Source organism: Pithys albifrons, chromosome 2, assembly GCF_047495875.1.
Source record: "Pithys albifrons albifrons isolate INPA30051 chromosome 2, PitAlb_v1, whole genome shotgun sequence".
NCBI lineage: Eukaryota > Metazoa > Chordata > Aves > Passeriformes > Thamnophilidae > Pithys > Pithys albifrons.
In genome coordinates, this window is record NC_092459.1 from 52,807,914 (window position 1) to 52,830,036 (window position 22,123).

The 22,123-nt window shown below is 40.7% G+C and overlaps 2 protein-coding genes across 2 annotated transcripts in view; one reads left to right on the plus strand and one right to left on the minus strand.

The window, feature by feature from the left end:
- The window catches only part of TPD52L1 (TPD52 like 1), a 57,640-nt gene extending 50,251 nt beyond the window's left edge, over positions 1-7,389 (plus strand). Inside the window, exons 6-8 of the mRNA XM_071547898.1 lie at positions 130-168; positions 1,816-1,876; positions 5,611-7,389. Coding sequence (XP_071403999.1) covers positions 130-168; positions 1,816-1,876; positions 5,611-5,742 — 232 coding nt within the window. The 3' untranslated portion in view covers positions 5,743-7,389. The remainder of the gene's footprint in view (positions 1-129; positions 169-1,815; positions 1,877-5,610) is intronic.
- A 2,652-nt stretch (positions 7,390-10,041) lies between these two features.
- HDDC2 (HD domain containing 2) lies at positions 10,042-19,122 on the minus strand. The gene is made up of 6 exons (XM_071547899.1): positions 19,037-19,122; positions 18,436-18,557; positions 17,375-17,477; positions 15,451-15,519; positions 11,725-11,863; positions 10,042-10,190 (listed from the first exon to the last, which is right to left on the minus strand). The coding sequence occupies exons 1-6, from the start codon at positions 19,094-19,096 to the stop codon at positions 10,096-10,098; spliced, it is 588 nt and encodes a 195-aa protein (XP_071404000.1). The 5' UTR covers positions 19,097-19,122; the 3' UTR covers positions 10,042-10,095.
- Positions 19,123-22,123: the final 3,001 nt, after the last annotated feature.

The following is a 22,123-nucleotide window of genomic DNA, read 5'->3' on the forward strand; positions in this document are numbered from 1 at the left end:
GGGACAGGAAGAATACCAGAACTCTTGAAAATGTGTATATGTAAATTTAAAGTTAAGTTAAAAAAACACATATTCATGTTGGAAATTGGATTTTACAGCATTTTCTTTATTTTTTCTTTCATCCCACAGCTACTCTATTCGCCATTCCATAAGCATGCCTGCAATGAGGTAATATGCTACTCATATTCTATTTGCTATGGTGATGTTCAACAGTGTAATGAAGGTGGATTTGCATACTTTGATCCTGATCCTGACATTTTTAGTTGGATGAATAGTCTCACTTCAATCAATTAAGGTTATTCATGTAGATGAGGGCTGCAGGACAGGCCATCTGTGTGGGGGGTTTTTATTTTAATTGTATTAAATGTTTAATCTCTTGTACAAGCCTTTGAGTAAATGAAGCAGTTCTGAGATGTATTTGAGTAGCTGATTGTTATCAGGTTTATATTGCTGAATCTGAAATTCAGTTGTTTTGCTGTGTCTAGAATGTCATCCAAAGCCCATTAATGTCAGAGATGCTTTCCACTCCAACAGGCTTTGGACCCTGCTCCTGTAGAGGGATTTTACATGAGCGCTTTCATATTTTAATGGCTGTAATCATGCTTTACTTGACTGCAGCCAAATATTGACGTCTGTTCAAGTAAAGCTCTGACTGTTTTCAATAAAATTAGAATCCAGCTTTCTTTTTACTCCCTTGGCCTGTAAATATATGGAATACCCCCACTCCCTGCCAAGCATGCAGGAAAAACAAATCTCCTAACTATATGATGGAGGCTAATTCATTCACCTTCAGTAGGTGGATACTTTAAGGCAAGCATTCACCCACTGATGTGACCTATGGGTCAAATGTAAGTCATAAAACTCAGTTTTTCTCTCCTTTTGACCCTTCTTGCCCTATGAAAAATTTGTCAGTAATGGGAACTAAATCTGCAGTATTTTTACAACAGGTTTCTGTTTTCCTTTTCCTAAAATTAGGGTAATTTTAACTTAGCCTGGTGAGGCATATGGTGCAAATGCATTTGCAGAAACAGGGACTGTGCTGGACAGCAGTGTCTGAGCTGCAGAGCCTTCACTAATTATGAAACACAATGTATGCTATAATTGAGCTCTCGGGTGTCAGGCAAGAAGCAGAGAACCAGAAGACAGTCCCCTTTACCCACTGTAGGTTTGTCCAAGTCCTTTGTGCAGGCTGAACACAGAGAAAAGCTTAGCTTTGTCAGGCACCTTAGGAACACAGTCTCCATAAAACCTTTGTCTTTGAAAGCAGCAGGATACATCTGCAGTCCCAAAATCACAGTCAGAATTCTTCAAAGGCATTTGGGACCCACTTCATCTGTAGTTCTAACCTCCTTCCAGCCTCAGGGCATTAAACTTGTCATCTTTTTAATAATGTAGGCTACGAACTTGATCATCAGCTAAAAATTTCTTTACAGCAACAACACAAATGGATAAAGCCAGAACAAAAATGGATAAAAGCATAGAAATTCAGCCCTACAGCCAGCCTTCTCTGGCTGTTCCGAGAACATGATAAATGTATCATAGAGTAGGCAGGCCAGTCACCATTTGGTTTCAATTACCAGGCAGGTTCTGCTTGTGCAAATTTGTAGCTAAAAATACTCATCCGATTATTGTAATTGGATTTGACTGGCAGAGCACAAGTGAGTGTTCATAGCTTACCAGTCTATAGCCCTGTGCTGCCAGGCAGCCTTCATTCTGTCCTGACATTGTTGCCTGGTAAGAACTGATAAAATTGTGAAGTTATTCCAATGATGTTTGCAACTGACTCTTTTTCCTTCAACTTTTTTTGTCTCGTAGGAATTCTCCAACTTTCAAATCATTTGAGGAGAAAGTTGAAACCACTGTCACAAGCCTTAAGGTAAAGGTTAGGGACAGAGTTACAGTGTGTTAAAATGGGACAGCTTACTTGTCCCTATCATTTGCACAGGAGACTGATTGAATTTGTTTTTCATCAACAATTTTGTGGAACTGCAAGAGCACTAATGGAAAATGAAGGCAATATGCAAAGAAATTGTCTTTCTCTGCTTTGTTAATAAGAAATTATTTCTGTTGCCTGCCAAAGTGAGCAGGTAGTCTCAGAAATGCCAAAAACAGTGGTGGGAGCTGTCATATAACCCAGGTGTGATGTGGCTCTTAGCACTACACTCGTCTTTCTTTAATGCAGGTGTGCTTCCTTTCATATGTAAATGTTTTATTTGGATGTAAAATTTCAAAACTATATTGACATATTTGGTGGGGGAGAGGAACATCTGATGTCAGAGTTACCACGCAGCACTAGTTAAGGCTCTCACTCAGCAGGGAAGAGCAAGGCAAAATTTTGCTGCGTGGTGAGGCACATTCAAAGGGGCAGCACGAGGGTTTGTCTTCTAATGGTTCTTGTTCACCAGATAAACTCAAGTGTGCTCATAAAATGGTATTTTACTTGGCTGCGATAGATTGCTCTATCATTTTAAGATCTTGAGTGTTCATATTTATTTAGTGATAGACTGTTCTGGCAACCTTAGGTCGTGATGATGTAGAGTAATTCTGTTGCACTGTGTCAGAGAAAGAAACATCATCTCAGTTTCGCAGGTGGGAGGCAGCATCCAGGGAAGATGGGGAGTATCTAGGAGGAGGAGCTAGAACAGAACTCGCACCCCCAGAGCCCAAGCACAGTGCATTTATACATCTTCCTATTCTTTCTTTTCACCTTAGCTACCAATGCCTTTTATAGTCACTCTTACTGTAGGAGATATTTATGAATTGCAGTGCATCAGCTGGGAAGATCTGAATTCATGTCTGCTGCATTCAAGCCTATTGCTTGCATGTATCCCTTTGTGTTCCTTCTACTTCTACCCACTGAGATAAGGGATGCAGCTCACTGGAACACCTAAGGTCTGAAACTGTTTGGGTTAGTTGGTTTTCAGGTTTTTTGGGTGGGGTCTTTGTTGGGTTCCCTCCCCCCCCCCCCCATTTTCACCACTCACCAGCTGGAGAAGTGCAGCACTTTTAGTACCCATTTAGTCACTAAACCTACTCTCAGGGCTTTCAGTAGTACTTCCAGCTCCAAAGTTTGCTTCTAGACTACTCTAGACTCCATAAATCTATACTTCCTACACATAGGCCAACCTGTGAGAGAGACAAAGCCTTGTTTTCAGAGCTAAAGGACCTGAATGTGAGCGATGTTCTTTCTGCATCAGGGGAGAGATGTTTGTTTCCAGTCACCTAAGTGCGTCATTCAGAAAAAGTCAATTCAAACTACACAGCTCTGAAGACTTGAGGAGCCAAATCTTCTTTGTTGATTAAGCAAAGGTGTTCTAGAGGATACTATTTGTAGTGTCAGCTCAGCCTGTTCTGTTTAGAGCCCTCTTAGATCATCTTTTAGGGAATCTCTAATTGAGCAGGACAATACACTAAGTTTTGACTCTGAAATAATCTTCCACATCTCATGAAACCTTCATTGTCCAGTGGCAAACTCACTGACATTTTCTGAAATATTTTCTTTCTGTTTTCTCATTACTTCTTTCATTTCCTTGTGCAAATGGAGAAGCTGGAGTCATGGACCTAGGATGCCAGTAGTATAAACTATGGACAAATGGGAATGTCTCAGCACTGTTCTTCCTTTTGCCTGCTTCTGTTCCAAGCCTTGTAAGATTAGGAGGATTGGGGAATGGGGGGAGATATGGGGTTCCTCTTCAATTCTTCAATTCTAGTGTGCTGTTGTGGTCTGAAAAAGTGGAAAACTTCCCAGAGAAGGCTTCTGAAAAAAAAAAACCACCAAAAAAAAAAGAACAGCAGCAGTCTTATCATCTTCCTCCCACTTCCCATATTAGCTGTGGTCCTACAATGTTCTGTAGTCAGCCAAAACTGATGTTCAGATTTCATATATTTAGAAGTCACATTTAAAATTAGATTTTATATCCTCTTGGAGTTTGGACTTTGGATTGCAGTGTTCTTGGGAGAATGTATTAGTTCATTTTCCCTTGGAAATCAAACAGCACCTGGGTGCATCATTCTTTTCATCTTTTCAGAAAATCTGAACACTGGTGAATTAAATGTTTTCTTAAACAGTGGGGTAGTGGTCAGAGGTATTCAGTGAAGTGACTTTCCTCATTCTTGGTTTTGGATAGATGAGTAGGCAGAAAAGCAAATGAAAGAAAATGAAACTTCATTAATGTTTCTGATTTTGAGGTGTCCAAATCCAGATGCACCTTATCTGAGTCATTTGAAATAGCTCAGGAATAGTTTACTTTCACAATCACCCTGATTTAGTCTGAATCAATGTTCTTTTGGAGATTTTAATTGGCAAGTCATGAGTCTTGCCATGAAAACTTAATACTAGCTCTACTAGGCAGTAGCTGCCTTGCGCTGCAAGTTCTGGGCCCGCCGACACTTAACAGTACATGTATTTCGTATTGCTATTTGCAAAAATCAGTGACGGACTGACATCTTCTGAAACTGGACTGGATACAGATTTTTACCTCCTGAGAGGGAAACTTCTAATGAGTGACTCAAACTGTCAGAGCAAATGTCAAGTCCACTGCTACCTTACTTTATTGAAGTTTCAAGCTAGGCAAGCTGCTGAGCTAGTTAAAGAAACAAAGGATTACATAGGATTAACCCTTTGGAAACTTAGGACACAAAATTCATTTAATTAAAATAACCTTTCTAAAGCATTCAATGGCTGACAGGTTGGAAAATTGCCAGCTTGTCTTTAGGTCCTGCTACAATTTTAGGATGAAGTAAAAAGTTTTGCCCAGTGTTCAGGCTGGAATCAATTTTGAGTGGGCATATCAGCAAGTTAAAAGCCACAAAAGAACATTCTTTTACCAAGACAACCTAGTCAAAACAACTTTTGTCTCTGTCACATTGGCTTGGTCATTTCCAAGTCTTTAGACTGTCTTTTTTAGGAAAACTCTGTTTCAGAGCTTAGTCTTATGGGTCTTTATTACTTTTACGAACTCAGTGATCTGAACCATTCTGGAAGTAGATGTGCAAGTGCATTGTCATATGTTTCATTAAGGTAATTTGATATCTCTTCCCCACCTTCCTCCATGAAAATGCTGCAGGCAGTTTTATAGATGAATAGCTATGTAGCTACAAGTGCCTGAAGGGAGACAAGCTGCTGGGTTCCTTCTTTGGTTACTACATTCCTTCTGCTGTCCAAAATCCCAGGATGGGTTATGTATTTTGGGAGCAGCTATGCTATCATTGCAGGTGGATGGGACACTTTACTCAGCAAATGAATCAGTTTGGTTTAATACCCATCCAGCCTTCATAGAACTGGAAAAACAGCGAAACCAGTATGATATACTGATGTAAATAACCACACTAGGTTTAGTGGTAAGGGTCTAGGATTCTGCTTAGGATCTACTTAGGGACTGGTTCCTTTAAGTGTATGAGACGTGTCCCTAGCAGATTTTATGATGGCAGCCTAGTTTAGAAACTGAGGGAGGCAAGAATTTGCTTTGACTGTTTTTATAATTGCTCTAAGAAAAAACTGTCCCCACGTTCTCTTCCTGAGCAGTTCCCATGGCCATGGGGTGGAATGCAAATGGGACTTGCTTCAGTGTGAATACATGAACTTGCTGTTCTCTGTTTGCCTTGTTTCAGACCAAGGTTGGTGGAACAAGCCACACAGGAGGCAGTTTTGAAGAAGTTCTCAGCTCTACAGCCCATGCCAGTGCTCAGAGCTCTCTTGCTGGTGCCAGACTTCCTGAGAGTGAAGAGGAGCTTCAGTGTTAAACTGCAGGCCCTCCTGAGCCCCACATGCTTCTCGTCAGAGACTTGCCCAGTGATTTGCAACCTTCGCTCACCACACAACTTGTGCAACAATGTTTTGTCATCTTTGGAAAATTGCCTCCCTGGCCTTGTGTTGGAGAAATGTTTCCTCTCCCTATTCTATTTTAGATGGGCCCTTTTAGCGCCAGGTACTTTGTACATCATCAAACCCACATGCAAGTCATTGGTTATAATGCACTAAATTCTGTGAAATGACTAAAATAGTTTTTGTTTTCATGTGACTTTCTTCCAACAGTCTCTCAGTCCCTGTTTCTTATTTCTCCTAGTTTACTCTTTTGTATGTGTTGGTTCCCAATCCCCTCTCAGTGCCACGTCAGACAGATGGACCTAGAGCTGTGCAAAGCTTTCAACTGCCAGCAATAGTCCGTACACCAGCTGTCTACCAGCCATACCAGGTGCCCTTTGCTCAGGAGTGTCGGTACATGATCTATATCCTGACAGATTTAAAATCACTTATTGTCACAAAAAATTTCTTCTCCTTCACTGGTACAGTCTGGACTGCCTTCACCCATTAAATGGCAATTAAGGAGGACAGGAGGAGACACCCACTTATTCATACACAAACTCACCTAATCACAGCTGTGGATTTAAGATGGTCATTGTGGCTAGAAAAGTTTCAGTTTAGAAATACCTGTATTGCTTGCTCTCTGTGATTTGGTAAGACTTGACAGTGTAAGTTAATTACAAAATCAAGTGGAGCGGAGGGACCCTCTGATATTTTTGCCTCCATACCTTCCCCTCAAAAATAAAGGCAGGTATATTTATGAGCCTCAGTCAAGCTACAGCCTTAAGTGAAAAGAATACAAACCCAGCAATTGGCTTCAGATGTACTATAGGTTAGAGAGCTCCTGCCTTCAGCCTGCACTTCAGAACTGCTAGAACAGACCCTGTCATCTGACAATACACAGGATCAGTAAAAACTTCGCTTTTGGTGTCAAATTTTGTTGTGCTTCGCTCCAGGGCATAATTCCACCAACTGCATTATCTCTGCTCAATCACCAAGAGCCAGACATCACTCAGCTTTGATTCAGCATGTTTTCTTGCATTCCTTGAACATTTTTCCTGAGGAAAGAGCAGCACATTTGTGACACTGTCTTGTTGTCGAGTGAGCACATGTCAATATGCATGTTGCGTTACTCAGTTCACCAGACTGAGGTGAGCACAAATAAACAAGATGGAAAACAGGCAGGCTACTTTGAAAATGGATGCATTTTTTGAACATATGCCAAAGCTTCAAGTCAGTGTGAGTTTGACATTACAAACTGCTTAAAATTTTGTGAGAAAACTTGGCTTTAAGTGATTTTTTTCCTCTGTGGTTTTGGTAGTTTTTACAAAGTTGGAAGTCCTTTTATAATGTTCTACTGGACATAAGTTAACTTTGGACATTTATATCATATGCCTCTTTAGTGTGTTTAGCATGCCAGCTAATCTAATTATGCTTTTGTAGTAGTGTTGTGACAATTTTCTAGCTTATTTTATGTGGTTTTGTGAATAAATGTGAATTTATTTAAAATGTAAGCTATTAATGGTCAACTTAGTTTGTGTAAATGAAGTTCTTGATATTCTTATTAAAAATAAATTTCCCTCTTACTCTTTTAACCTTTGTGATGTTTTAATTCTATGTTTACCAGTAGAACTGATCAACTTAGTCTAGCGGGAGGTGCATGGCAGCGGGGTTGGAACTAGATGGTCTTCAAGGTCCCTTCAATCTAAACCATTCTACGATTACTGTGCATCTATAAGCCTTGCTGTTTCATGGCAGAATATCAAAGTAAGTTCCATGAACATAATCTGCCATTCCTGCAGTTCTTAAAATCTATCCAGTTTCTTCTCAGCCTGAAATTCCCCATGGAAATCTGTGGCCCAAGTTTTGAAAATTCTGAGGTTCAGTGGAGAAAAATATTTGAACTAAGTTCGGGCAGCCAAACCAAGGTGAAAACATGGAGTCCAGGCACTTTCAGGACGCTAATTTAGACTCCATTATTTACGTACTTATGTATAAACATTTAAAATGCTTCTGGGAAAGCAGTAAATTGCATTTAAATGCATTCATTAAGAGCATAATTTCAAGAGCACATGTAGGTGGAGGTAAGCTGGCCAGACAGGTGTCATTTCCATACAAATTCTTACATGTTAACTGTCATGACAACAGCTGCCACCATCTGTAGAGTCAATACTGATACAAACAGATCAGGAGAAAGAGGAGGCAAGTACCTCTTGCAGGTCATGGGTCCAAAGCCTTTTTGTACACATGAACAGTGCACTTTCGAACTGCATTAAGAAGACTGAAAACCCACAGGATGTTTGCTAACCTATCAATCTGTCATCACAGCTCATGCTTTCTGATCACACCACCTTCTCCCATCTCTTTCCAATTAACTCCTGTTTCTATCACAATGCAATGCCCAAAACTGACAGAGGATTAAAGCAGCACTGAGTATAAGAGAATATAATTTTACACAAAGTACCTATTGCATTTGTTTAAAACCAAACCCTACACAATGCACACCCAAACCATGCCTCCATTTATCAGGCTAGCACCACTGCACTGGGGTTCCACGTTCTGCCCCCTAGATCCCCTGCAGAATGGGGAAATCTCCTTAGTCCCTCACAGGGATGGATTGTTCCTGCTTAGGGTAGTGCTTGCACTGAGTGTGCTTCTACCAAACATCTCTTCAAGGCCACTTTTCTGGTTTAGTCATGAACATTCTCAATTCTGTCTTTCGATATATCTGTAGCTCTTTCACGCTCGGCCTTCAATGCAAACTAATAGAGACTATTATTTGTGGAATAAAAATGCTGAAGAAAGCTCAGTGGGACACTCTCCACCCCCCCTGTAGTATGACAGTCTGTTGCCAATAACCACTAATCAGTTTCCTATTGCTCAGCAAAGTGCAACCTGTTCTTGCAGGGTTTCCACAGGGCACAACTGCTCCCTTGTGGGGTTCCCTGAGCAGAGCAGGCATTTCACATCTCCTCTGAACCAAACCAATATGTTCTGCACATTTTGTGCACTGTGCCAGCCCTGGAGGCAAGAGCTCCCAGCAGCTGTGCCCCAGAACTCTGTGCCTCTGACAAAGGCACCAGCCACAGAACACTGTGTGAGCTTTGGTGAGACCCCGAGATTTGCATAAAGGAAGTATTTCTTGAGTCATGGTTCCTGAAAACATGTGCTCAGCTACATTAGCTACCTTTAAAGGGGATGACAATTGAATTTAGTTTTATGTTGCTTCATTTGACATGAAGCAGAAGACAGAGAAGGGAGCTTCAGGTCTCTACCATGTATATTTTCCAGGTGCAAACTCTGCATATTTGGTAATCATGTCATAGCCCTAATTTCCAGCTGCACAACACTCAACAGCTGGGTGTGCAGACACTGGCCTCATTATAGCATTTACCACCACTACAGCTTTACTTCACAATCATCCTGTACCTCTACACTGGTGCCATTACTTCTGCCAGAAATTCATGTACAGCAGAATCGATACCAGTATGTAACAGCCAGAACTAGGGAGCCAGCTTTATATGGGCACACAGCCTTCTGCATTAGCCTGCACAGACTTCAAAGGTCCCTCCCAACCTCAGCTATTCTGTGATTACCAATTACCTGTAAAGGAGTGTGTAAAATTGCCACTGGGGAGTCAGGAATACAGGCCTTAAGGAAATGTTGGCACCATTCCCTGATACAACACATGAACAGTGGAAAAGTGGTGTGACACAATGAAGATATTGAGAAAATGTAATTAATGAGATTACCAGTTTTATCCACCATCACTTCTTAAGGCTTATGCACCCAAAGAAATCTCATCTCTAAGCTCAGTCAAGAGCTTGTAGAGGAACGTGCTCATTGGTCTTGTTTCTGTGGAGCTCTGTGAGTGGATATTAACCCACTGGGAGGTACTTAAACCCATATATATACTCCAAAGTCACAGAGCAAGACTACCTGCCCCACACAGTGCATTATATGAACAGATTAGATTGCAATCAGCTAATTTTTTTAATATACCTGAATTTCCCCAGTGTAGAATCTATTTGCAACTGAGATTGCATTAATCAAAGGCTGATTAAAAAGAAGGAAAAACACAAGATAATTCAAAGTATTTGGTCCTTGACACACATACCTCTGATCTGGGAGGTAACTATCTTATCTGCTCCTATCTAAGTGGTCTTGGGATTCTCAGCAGTGAATCCACAGGAAAAAAATCTGCTGGCAGAATTAGTGATGTTACAGGAGGAAAAATAATGCACAGAATATAAAACAAAGTATTTATTACAGCTACAGCATTTAGGAACACCTCAGGAATGTGGACGAGATGTAGCAGCTATTTTTTTATTCCTTTCTGTGTTAATCAGAGATACAAGCTGGAGTATTTCTGGATGAACAAACTTTCCTGCAAAACAAAAGAAAGGGAAAGTTAATGAAAAATGCTCTCATTTTTCCATGTGTGAAAGGCTGGCATTGAAATGATAGCAGTGATGTCACTTTAGGCTCAGCATAAATGTCACATTATTTTAAGAAAGTGAATACTCCCAGTTTAATCCAACTGTGGAGTAAGAGTAGTTACAACCTTTTTTACTAAAAATTTTACATTTTGTGCTCTATTAAGATACTTAAGAGCTGAAACAGGGAGGCACCCTGACCAATATAATCTGATATTATGTATCCTGCTACAGGTAACCACTCCAGTTACAGGTGCACTTAGGGTATATGCTGTAGGCTCTACTCAGACACCAGTTCAGTTAATTTACTCAACTCTGGTAGGAGGGCAAAGATCTCAATTAGAAAATTAAGTATTCCAGTTTTGCTTGTGTTGTCCTTTTTTTTTCCTTCTTCCCTAACGAAATTATTATATTTTTCAAAGAGCTTATTTTTTCCCTGAGGAGTCACCAAAGTATAAATGGGACTTGTCAAGAAGTGTCCGTTGACTGCTGGGCATCTTCCCGAGTTTGTCTATCCCTGTTGTTTTTCAAGGCAGGACAACTTTATCACAAGTCTTCATCTGGTGTTCAACATCCTTGCTAAAATTATAAAGATTATTGTTTTACCTATTTCTCTTTTCAACCATCAGTTTATTTTGCAGAGGATGAAACTATTTCACTGAAGTGATTCTCACAAGAACTTTAGGCAGGTCACAGATGACTATAGCTCACGCAAAGATAACAAATTCCACTTCACTGGCTCATGAAGTTCATTGTTTATATATCCTAACCCCTACCACAGATTAGTAGCTCAAATTCTTTTAGCTATTTAGGCTCTCTTCAAGGTACAAGAGCTGACAACTATCAGAAAGGCCTGCAAAACAAGACCAAACATAAACCAACAACCTTGAGTCTAAGAACACTGGAAGAACTCCAAAGCCCGAAGAAGAAGAGCTGATGAAAAACAGAGGGTCCCAGTGACCCCAGCCCCAAAATCCTGGGGGATGGCACAGGGGTGGGACTGGGGCTGGACTGAGAGATGTGTAAACTGGGGATTGGGTGGGCAATATTATAAAAATCATAGAAATCAGTGTTCTAGGTAGAAGGGGGCAGCACGAAGATGTCATCATGTATTCCTAAAAGCCCCAAGCCTGGCCATTAAAGAATGTACCTTTTTATCTTATCCTACATTAACTTGGCTCGAAGTCCTATTTTTGGGGGTACTCATGGCAACAATGCCCTCTCTGATGTTTCAGGGAGATACTTAAACACATGCAAGTACAATGAAAGCTGGGCCTCTCTCTAGATAAAAAGTGATATAAAAGGAATTTGGCATAAATGAAGTTTAGGCTCAGTATCTGCAGATAAATTTAAGATATTTTCACACAGCATTAAGTTTCTCCAAAAATATTTAGTTTTCTCTTGCTTTGCATGTCTGTCAGAAAAAAAGGCAATTTACATATTTCATTTATGAAAGAGGGGAAAAAAAAAGCCCAAATGTCATACCGGCAGTTGAATCATAAAAATCCTGCAATCTGCCAGGTGTGTTTTCCAGCTCTTCATACTCAAATGCTTGCAGTATCATCTCACACTGATCCAACTGTTTTACAAACTTGGCTTCTGCAGTACACTGGTTTTCATATTCCTGAAAAGATTTGAAGTTATAAGAATATAATTTTGTTTCTCTGAAACAGAGTATTACAAATTCTTTATGTATCTAGGATTTTCTTCATTAGTACAAGCCACTCCATAAATATTCACCACAGTTACATCTTTCGCTTTGTTTTTAAGACACTGTTCAGCAAAACACTCGAAATAAGCAGGGGCCAAATTTATATTAAATGCAATGGGACTTACAACACAATTCTTTTGCATAATCTTACTCTAAACATACCAATTGTTTTGGCTGAATCAGGGATAATATGGAGGCAAGCCTGCACCATATACAAGTTATTTAACAACATTTTACATATAAAGATCATTTCAGGGCTGGCTTTATATGAATTACCACAGTGTGTGCCTATGCATTGTTATCACCTATTTTTAAGAACCATTTTGCACTTTTCTCCACCACTTGCTGTTTCCATATGGAGTTGTTCTTTACATTTCTCCTGTCATTCCTTCCCAATCTTTTTGGTCTAATCTGTCTGAGCTGCTTATGCCCTTATGTCACTCCTAAGAGATAGGAAGGGGAGTGGTTAAGGGGTTTCCTCCCCTTCAGACTTTAAGTCCTTTAATCTCTGCCTGCTGTCTTTTCCCTCTCTACAGTCATCATCACTATATATTTGGGAGTCATTCGCATTTCTAGTCAACTTGAACAATTTCGCTTTCATTTGCTTCCAGTGATGGCTGCAGACAGGTTTGCCATTTCATTTTCTCTTTTCTAAATCTACTGTATTGTATGTGATGTCTCATCAGCTGGTCTTCTCCTGACTTCCAAAATGAACCCCAGAAATAAGGGTTTCTTTCTGTGCAGGCTGCCATCACATTGATACTCTTGGCAGGTCTGAACCCATTCATCATCACCACCACCATTAATCAGACCAGAGTCTTACGTACACACCAGGCCCATCTGTGCTCCCAGATCCACAGAACCTGTTACTCACAGCAGTTCTACAGATAAGAGCAGCACAGGTACAGGGAGCGGTTTTCCTACTGACCAAAAAACATGTCATCCCTTTCTGCCTCTTAAGACAACAACTGTGGTGTGTCATCACAGCAGCAAGATCCCAGCTTTGCAATTACAGCACAGGTAAGCATGTCAGCTATTTCCTTGTCTGACATACTATTAGGAGCCTGTCCTTAGGTTTATTACTTAACTTTTGAAGTCAGAAATCCAGATTTTGATAGCCATGGCTGACTCATTTACTATTCTGTTTGGATTTCAACGACACCTTGAATTTTCAGATACATTTTGATTGTTTGTTTAGCAATCAATTTAGTTTAAACATTTTTATCTTCTTTTTCCCCTTTCAATCTGAGCTTTGCCTTAAATACTTATTTTCTTAAATATATTTCTACCCTTTATTTTGGAGGGGGGACTGGAGGATGGTCCACCAAAGACAACAAACTCTTGGCAGCATTACAAAGGAGAACTTCAGTAGAAGGAGAACTAGGGCTATTTTCTTGTAAAAGTCAGTCCCATCACCAGCAATTAAATGACAGTATCAATCTGTTACCAACCTCTTTGTGCCATACAACCCACTAGATCTTATTCATACCTCAGCTCGCATTACCCTCAAGAAACATCAGCTATCATATGTGCGCCTGTGCAAGGTACTGAAATAAACAGTTTCCTCCCCAGAGGTAAGACTGAAATAACAGTACACTTTGAAAAGGCAGTAACTAGTCTTTCCAACACCACAGGCAATCTTTTAAAAATTACTCCCATGCTTTTGCACTGGAAAATAAGAAAGCAGGACAGAGCTGAAATGTGCTGACTCGTTTACTTTAGCATTTTTTCAAACATATTCTGGATTGCTATAAAGCGAAAATATATCTGAGGTGTCTTTCTCATGCCTCTCCCCTACCACTACACTTGCTAAGTGCCCATCAACACAGTCCAAAGCAATAGTCCTTGTAAACCTGAAAGGCAGAGAGCAGAAACAAGGGCTGGCAGGAAGGACTTGATGTGTGTCAACAGATCTTGTCCCAGCAGTGTTCAGTTCTGGGCCATAACTTTCTTCACTCACAAAAGCAATCATAGGTAAATGCCTCTGGCAACTTAGAGCAGAGTATCATACCCAGTGATCAAAGGCTTCTTATTTTCTGCCTCTTTTTGTGTTTTTTTTTCTTTTTTAAGAAGTACCTAGTTGCCTTAAGACTAGAGGGACTGCATGTGAATATTAGATTTTTATGTTATCTTTGCTGCTGTGTGGGTTGTACTCACACTCCTGCATTGCAGACTCAATGCCAATAAATTATCCTGAAGGTAGAAACAAAGACCAAATGATCAAAAGTGTGCATATATTAAATTATGGTTAATGAGAATGATAAAAAGCTAACATGCTGAAGAACTGACCCCACAGTGAACCAGCTCGTATACAATCATAAGACTGAGACCAACAAATCAAAATACCAAGACTAACCTTATCTATCAAAACCTCACTTTCCTCAATTTTAACAGCTTCCTAAGGGAGAAGGAACCAGTCTCACTAAACAAATCCATACATATTTCCCACACCTGATGATGTTGATTCACTCCCTTTACCTTGAAATATAGCCCTGAAAACCCATTCTCACTGCCTGTTCCACCACACAACTACAAGAGGAAAAAAACAAAACAAAACAAAACCCCTACAAACCAAGAGAGTGTTTTAACAGAAGGCAGAAATTGGATGCAAATATTGCAATATAAATACATTCCAAGTGGAAAAGTAAGAATATCAATATAAGATACAGAATCAGGTCACAGAGTCCAAGAAACACAGAATGTTTTGTTTGCAGCTACATGTGAACAAGAGGTGGATACACTTGTCCTCATACAACCCTGTATGTCAGGAGAAGATAAAGCACAGCAATTATAAACTTGAATAGTTTGGAAATAATCTAATCATCCCTCATTTGCAAGTATAAAAGATCTTATAAGGTAATGGCATGAGTTCACATAAACAAGTTATATCACCTTCAAATACAGAAGACACTTTCCAATCCAAACTTTCAAGTTATGCAAGACATCTGTGGCGTTTGTAGAAAAGTGCTGGGTTTAGTCATATTTAAGTTTAAACTTAAGTTTTAATTTACTTAACCATTATAAATTACTACTGAACTTTTTAGCCTAATGGGCTTTATAATACAGAAATGGAAACCACAGCAATTACTTGTATAAAGAGCAGAAAATAATCTGCAGCATCATCAACTCTCATTATTTTTTTCCTGTATCAAAAATTGCAAATGGCCAGATGTGAACAAAAGTGATAATATATTAGAAAACCAAATTTATATCCAAGTGGGCTGGATGTAGAGCATAAACCTTTCCTTCAGTTGTACAAACCAAGCCCATGCCAGGCTCATCTGGAACTCTCAGAAGCCAGAGACAGAAGCTGGTTATTTTACCAAAGTCTGGGATTTCTGTTTGACAAAGATTTTAAAATTACCCTGACTCATACCATTAAGCTTTACCTCCTAGAAAATGAGGTCAAAATAAGAGATGGCACAGTTCCACAGGTACACAGGAAGAAGACAATGGGTCACCCTGAATTTTAGCATAGGATTAAAAGAATGCAAACTTACTTCCCAGAGTTCATAGATTTCTTTTCTGAGGTCCTCTGATAGAAGCTGGGTCAGTTGCTGCATAGCTGCCTGAAAAAAAAGAAGCGATTTCCATTTATTTATTTTTTGAGCAAGAACACTTTTACCATTATCTTTTCTGAATAATTATCTACTTGTTACCAAGTTAGTAGAAACATACACTACACAGAATATTATTGTATTGTGTTGGTATGGCAAGGGTTTGGTGAGGGCAAGGGAGGGAGGCTACAGCACTAGCCAAGGCCAAGGTGGTAGCACCTCTGGAATAACATATTTAAGAAGAGGGGAAAAAAATTCCTGTGCAACTGCACCCCATTGCTTCCCACTGAAGCATCAAGGTCTCATTCCTTCCCACCTCCTTCCAGTTCTGGAGCTCATCAGATTTCAAGATTAGTAGGCCAAAATGACTTATCAGGCAAAAAACTCCACGCTGACCAACTTCCTTCCAAAACTCCAACTTTTTTTTTTAATCAAGTTCATTTTCTGTTGCCTTAGCCTTGGTAAGACTCACTGATTAGACTTACTACACAAGCAGTAAACTTCAGGACCAGCTCAATGGCAGCTGTAGAGCAAAGGGAAAGTAGAAGAACCCTGCGGTGGCAGCAGAATATTGATAATTCCCCTCAAGCCACCTCCTGAAGTTGCTATCCTTGCTATATTTTTACAACAAAGTTATTTCAGAGTCATCCTAAATATTTCATGCTTTACCCTCCTTCCCACAAAGTCAACAGCAAAGTCCTCATTGAGTAAAATGGGAGTAGGAGCTGAAAATACTTAGGAAAATTTTTTAAATATACTTAGGCACCAAAATATCTTTTTCCTTGCCTAAATTCAAATGAGAATTCCGTCTAGACAAAAGTTGAAGCCCAATTCTCAATGACACAACAACCTTTAGAGGCTTCCAACAAAGGGCTCTTTTTCTTTTCAGTGTTCTGAAGCTCTCCAAAGAGTGTAACATAATGCTTCAGTGATTATTCCTCTCCCTCTTCTACATTATCTGTTTAAAACTTGGGGCTGGGAGACCTATGACTAAATCTAGTAGCAAGCTCTTTACTAAGTCGAAATTAAAGATCTATTCGTATTAGGTGTTCTTGAAGTAATATCTTTTCTGACTGTAATTTTGCTGTTTCTTTCAATGTACTTCCCAGTGTGTTCTTACACTGAACAAAAAAAAGCCTCTGAAGAGTTTCTGAGGCGTCACGTTGCCCTCCAGCTGCAGCTACATTTTCTTCAAATAATGCCACAAACCAGAAAAGACAAACCAACAGTTTGGGTATGTAAAAGGGCAAAAATAAAGTAACTCTAGACATGCTGCACTCACTCACAACAATAAAAAAGCCCAAACAAACAAAATAAACCCAAACACAAAAATCCCCCAAAACAACAACAAAAAAACCAAATAAACAACAGGAAAAAAACCCACAAAAAAACCCCAACCACAAAAGTCACAACCAAAAAAATTCCCCCAAAAAACTACCAACCAAAAAAAGACACCTGTGTCTGGAGTCCTGAACAAAAGGTTTCAAGAAAATCTCTGTCACAACAGCATAATCTGGTACCACACACATGATCTGACACACATTGTCATTCATCCTACTCAGTGCACCTAATCCTTGCTCCCCACCTCTTGGGAAGAATGCTGAAATGACTAATTCAGGCCACTAAAACTGCCGCTGGTTTTGAAATAATCGGCCAAGATGAAGATTACTTCAAAGGTTCTCCTTCCAGAACTTCATACTTTGTGAAGTTATAGATACAAAAATCAAAATGAGTTGAAAACTGTAGCTGGTTATGGTAGACTTGTGTAATGCTAATGACACTATTATATTGCTTAGTGTCCCTTCACCAAACCATTAAAAACATACAGAATGCTTTACAGAAGTGGCTTCACATCTTGTGTCCATACCTCTTCTCTTCTGTGCTTCTCCTCTTTTGAAATATTATCCGCAGGAGCAATATCTCCAACAATGGATTCAGCCATATCATGAACCAAAGCTAATCGTATGCATCTGACAAAAACCAAAGACAAAATAATAAGCTTCTCAGCATTTTAAGTTATATCTTGTTATCCACAAAGACAAGAGACCACAGAACTTACCCCTCTTCTATATTCTACAGGTTGGCTGAAGGTTTCTAAACCTTTACATTTTTCATTTCTTTGCCAAGGCAAGTAGTTTCCACCTAGACATGTTTTTAGTTTCTGATTTCTAGCTCCTGCTGCTTGTAAGAACAGATTTAAGTATAAATACATTGTGTACCAGATCATAGCATTCAAAAGCAATGTACTTAGCTTTTGTACACTTGACTTTCAGTGACGCTGTGATAATTAACTACATTATATACTTATATACAATATATACATTATTCCTGCAACACATGGAAGGTAATCTGATTGGAGCCATATCAAATTCAGTACATAATCTGACACTCAGCTCTGTGGCTATGCCAGTCTGCAGCAGAATACTCAAAAAGCCTTCACATCAGCTTGTGAAGGGATAAAGCAACCATGATCCCATACTGGACTCGACAACTCATTCAATAATGAAGCCTTCTCTATTGTGCTAGAGGTTTTCTGAGGCTCCCTTATTGCTGCTGAGTACTGGTTCAGTCTATCAGAATCTACATGAAGTATGGTTTTGCCCTTGCTGTCTCTAGCTTCAAACTGTATTTAACAAGGGTCTTCAGCTTACTTACTCAGGGCTTGAGAGAAGGCCAGCTCAGAGGCCCTGCACTAAGGACTTGCCTCTGCACTCACAGTGTAGCAACACAAGTTTTTAGCCCCTTTCAGTTCTTCAGGTAAACAGCACCCTGTCCAAAGGATGGAGGGAAAAGAAGAGGGGAAAGGATTTCAAGATCCTTCAGTGTGTTTTAAAATCTCTTACTCAGGATGGCAGCTCTTTTTAGCATTTTGTCTGCAACTCTCCCATAATATTAACATATGGTCATGATAACCAGAGGCTGTCCTACCTGTCCTTGTTAAGGCTTTTGTCTTCAGTCACCAAAGCCATCATCGCCATCCTGTACATATGATCCGATACGCTCTCTGGCTTCTCCACGTTCCTGTACACCCATCCTGTCCGTGGTACTCTCTGATCAAGCATCACAGAATCAATTAGATTGGAAAAGACCTCTGAGATCATCCAATCCAACCTTTGACAGGACACCACCATAACCACTAGACTAGGTTTTGAAGTACCTCTATTCAGAGGCACCAATAGAAATTCCGCCCCACCACGCTCCGCTGAGCTTCGACGCTTTCAGGAATCACCTGCCCCAAGGACCAGGCCGGGCCCGCAGGGCTGTGCCCGGCCAGGAGCACGACCCAGCCCCGGCTCAAGGCCCGGGGCGCCCCTGCCCTGCCCTGCCCTGCCCTGCCCTTCCCTGCCTTCCCGCACCACGCGCCCCCCGTGCCCGCCGGGCCCCAGCGCCGGCCCGGTCAGCTCCGCCACACACGCCCCGCACGGCGCCCCGGCCTCTCCCGCCGCTGCCCGGGGCAGACACCGGGGCAGACACCGGGGCAGACACCGGGGCAGACACTGCCCCACCCCCGCAGCCGCACCGCGCCCACCTTGAGCTGCCCCAGCAGGCGCAGGAAGGGCAGAAGCCCGCTCCCGCCGCTCGCCGCCATGCACGGCCCGGCAGCACCGCCTCCTCCCGCAGCGCGGCGGAAGGGACAGGCCGGCCCCGCCCCGGGGCTGAGCGCCGGCAGCGGACAGGGGGTGGGGAAAGGGTCGCGGTGCGGGGCTGGCAGCTCTGACAGCACAGATACCAAGAGAACGCCTCGGACTGCCATTAGGACGGGAAAAAGCAAGAGAAGCCAGGCTGCCCACGGGCCATTGGCGCTGTGGAGAGGGGAAGGAGCTGGCGGCCTGTGCTCCTCTCCCGCGGCTCAGCAGGGGAAGGCGGTCTGGTCTCCAAGGCATCAGTAGCTCATTGCAGTCAGAGCTGAGCATCTAGGTGAGCAGAAGATAGCGTAGTTCACTCACAGAATCACACACACAGACTATTCTGAGTTGGAAGGGACCCACAAGGATCATCGAGTCCAACTCTTAAAGTCAATGGCCCACATAGGGGATTGAGCCCATGACCTTGGCATTATTACAACCAAGTTTTAACCAACTGAGCTAATCTCAGGGTTATCGGGGTTGCTGATGAGCTTTAAATTATTCTAGGGACTCACCGTAGCTACAGGCACTTCCACAACTTTTACAAATTGAATAAGTAACACACTGATTGACTTGACTATTGGTGGATTTTCAAAATGCGCTGCGTTCCTTGCTATTTTTATATTGCTGACTGAAAGAGCAAGTAACAGTTTAAATGAGGTGATGAAATAGTCTGTTTTGAGAAAACAATCTCTGTGGTCTGCCACATAACAGATGGCAGAGTGTTTTTATTTTTGCGCATGCATATACTTAAACTCTTAAATTAATAATAAAGTCCAGACAGCATTTTGGAAACCATTTTAAGTCTGTCTTACCCCAATGAATAAGAATCCTAGACCAGGAAGGCTATCACCTTTACACCTGTGCACAGTCATAAATGTGTTGGCTGGAAAGGATCTCTGGGTGTTGCAGTTCAGCTTCACTGCTTGAAGTGAATCACAACTGTTGCAGTTTTGTCTTGACAGCTCTTGAAACCATCCAAAATAAAAATTTTGTAGTTTGTTCAGGTTAACTACCTTCCATGTAAATAATTTGTTTCATAATTTCCTCCGTGGACCTCCTGAGCCACTTGTGGCCATGGTTTCGTGTTGTATTGTATACAACTACCAAGGGAAGTTTAGCTCTGCTGTATTTGTAATCCCCCTTCAAGTAATTGAAGACAGCTGTTTTATGACCACTTACACTCTTCAATAGGCAAGACAGGCCCAGGATACCTCAATATCTCCTTCAAGGTGATGTGATCTAGATCCTGATTGTCTTGGTAGCTCACTGGATCTGCCCTTGATCTGAGGAAGCACCAAACTGGGTCTGTGTCCAGCCAGCGCCTCACCAACACCAAGCAAAGGGGGACAGTAACTTTCCTCAGTCTATTGGCCATACTCCTAACATAGGTTACTGTGTGATTCCCATCTTTGGGATGAGACCACACTGTGTGCTTTTGTTGGAATTGGCTTTCACATACTCCCAGGTCCTTTCTGAAGAAGCCTGTCTATTCTCAGCTGGTACCAATGGAAGAACTCATTTGGCCTTAGATCCATGATCCTTGTGTTTCTCCATGTTGAACATGTTAAGGTTTCTGTCAGCCCAGTCCTGAAGATTTTCAAACTCCCTCAGAACTTAAACTCTACTATTTAGTGTGTCAATCATCCCTCCTGAGTTAGTGTTATCTTAACACAACCTAAAAGTGTGTCCTGTTCCATGGTGCACATTTTTGATGAAAACAATGGACTATATATATTCTAGTCTCAACCCCTAGAGTACTCTGCATGTTATGAGCCTTCAGGCACATTGCCAAGCCACTGGTTGCCACCCACTGAGACTGCCAGCCTAGGCAGTTTTCGATGCATCCAATAGCTAGCTTGTTTGTGCCATATTTCCTCTGTGAGTGAAAGTGCTGCAGGAAATCATTTCAATCACTGTACTGAAGTAAATATCTATTATGTCCACTGCTCCATCCTTGTCCATGTAGCCAGCCATTTCACTATAGGGTGCAATCAAGTTGGCCAAGTGTGATTTGTTCTTCATAAATCAATGCCAGCTGTTCTTGACTGAATTCTTGTCCTTTACAGGTCTCTGTAATAGAGCTTCATCAACTTTCTTTCACTATCTTGCAACCTCTGTGTCTGCAACCTGAACAGTTGAGAAAAATACCTTCTGAACTTGGTCATAAAAATAATAGAGTAATTTAATAATTTGTGTTTTAAATAAGATGTTGTATTAAGCTTAGGAGTTCTATTAATGCTGCTTTGTCTTTTAACCCTTCCTGAATGTATCTATTCAATGTACATATTTAGTATTCATAGTCCTTTAAATCCAGTAATCCATTTGCTTTTGCAAATCCATTAATAATTTTTTAATATGGATGAGTCTTCTACAGCACACATGATGAAGCATGATTTTCAGTTTTACTGTCTGACAAATTCTTTGCACTGGTGTTCTTAAGATAGATTTCTAGAACAAACTCTTGTCTGACATAAATTAGACTGGACTCATAGGCACTGATCTCAGCTGTCTATTTAGTTCAGAACACTATCAGAAACAGCATACCCTTATTCACAGATTGATTTTCTAATGCATTTAATATTTCTGCTCCATTTGAATCCTTTGGAGCTGTGAATGCTCTGGAGGCCTGAAGTTTCCCATGGTGTTGGGAAGAACAGAAAACTGATGGGCAGCAGGATTGCAACAACATCATTTGACATCGTGGTGGAGAACTTCCAGGCATCAACTATAAATACCATCTTCATTTATTTATGCAGCATGTATTTCCTTTAGAAGTGTACCCTAGCCTATACCATTTATATCAGATAAGTAGTACACAAAATAATGCACTTAAAACAACCATTGTGATTCTTTTGTGTATTTATGTGATTTTTGTGATTTTGTAAAAATTGTTATATTTCTAGTATTTTGTAATATTTGTATTTATATAAAATATATTTAAGTATATTTATGTAGTGTAATTTTTTAATATGTGTCAATTTTGTAAC

Excerpts from the sequence above, each read along its gene's own strand:
- HDDC2 (XM_071547899.1), bottom strand. The coding sequence starts at position 19,096 with ATGGCGGCGAGCGGCGGGAGCGGGCTTCTGCCCTTCCTGCGCCTGCTG. Across the intron at positions 17,478-18,435 it reads AAAAGCCTTAACAAGGACAG|ATGCATACGATTAGCTTTGG; the intron begins GTAGGACAGCCT and ends GGTTTTTGTCAG. Across the intron at positions 11,864-15,450 it reads AAATCTATGAACTCTGGGAA|GAATATGAAAACCAGTGTAC; the intron begins GTAAGTTTGCAT and ends AAATCTTTTCAG.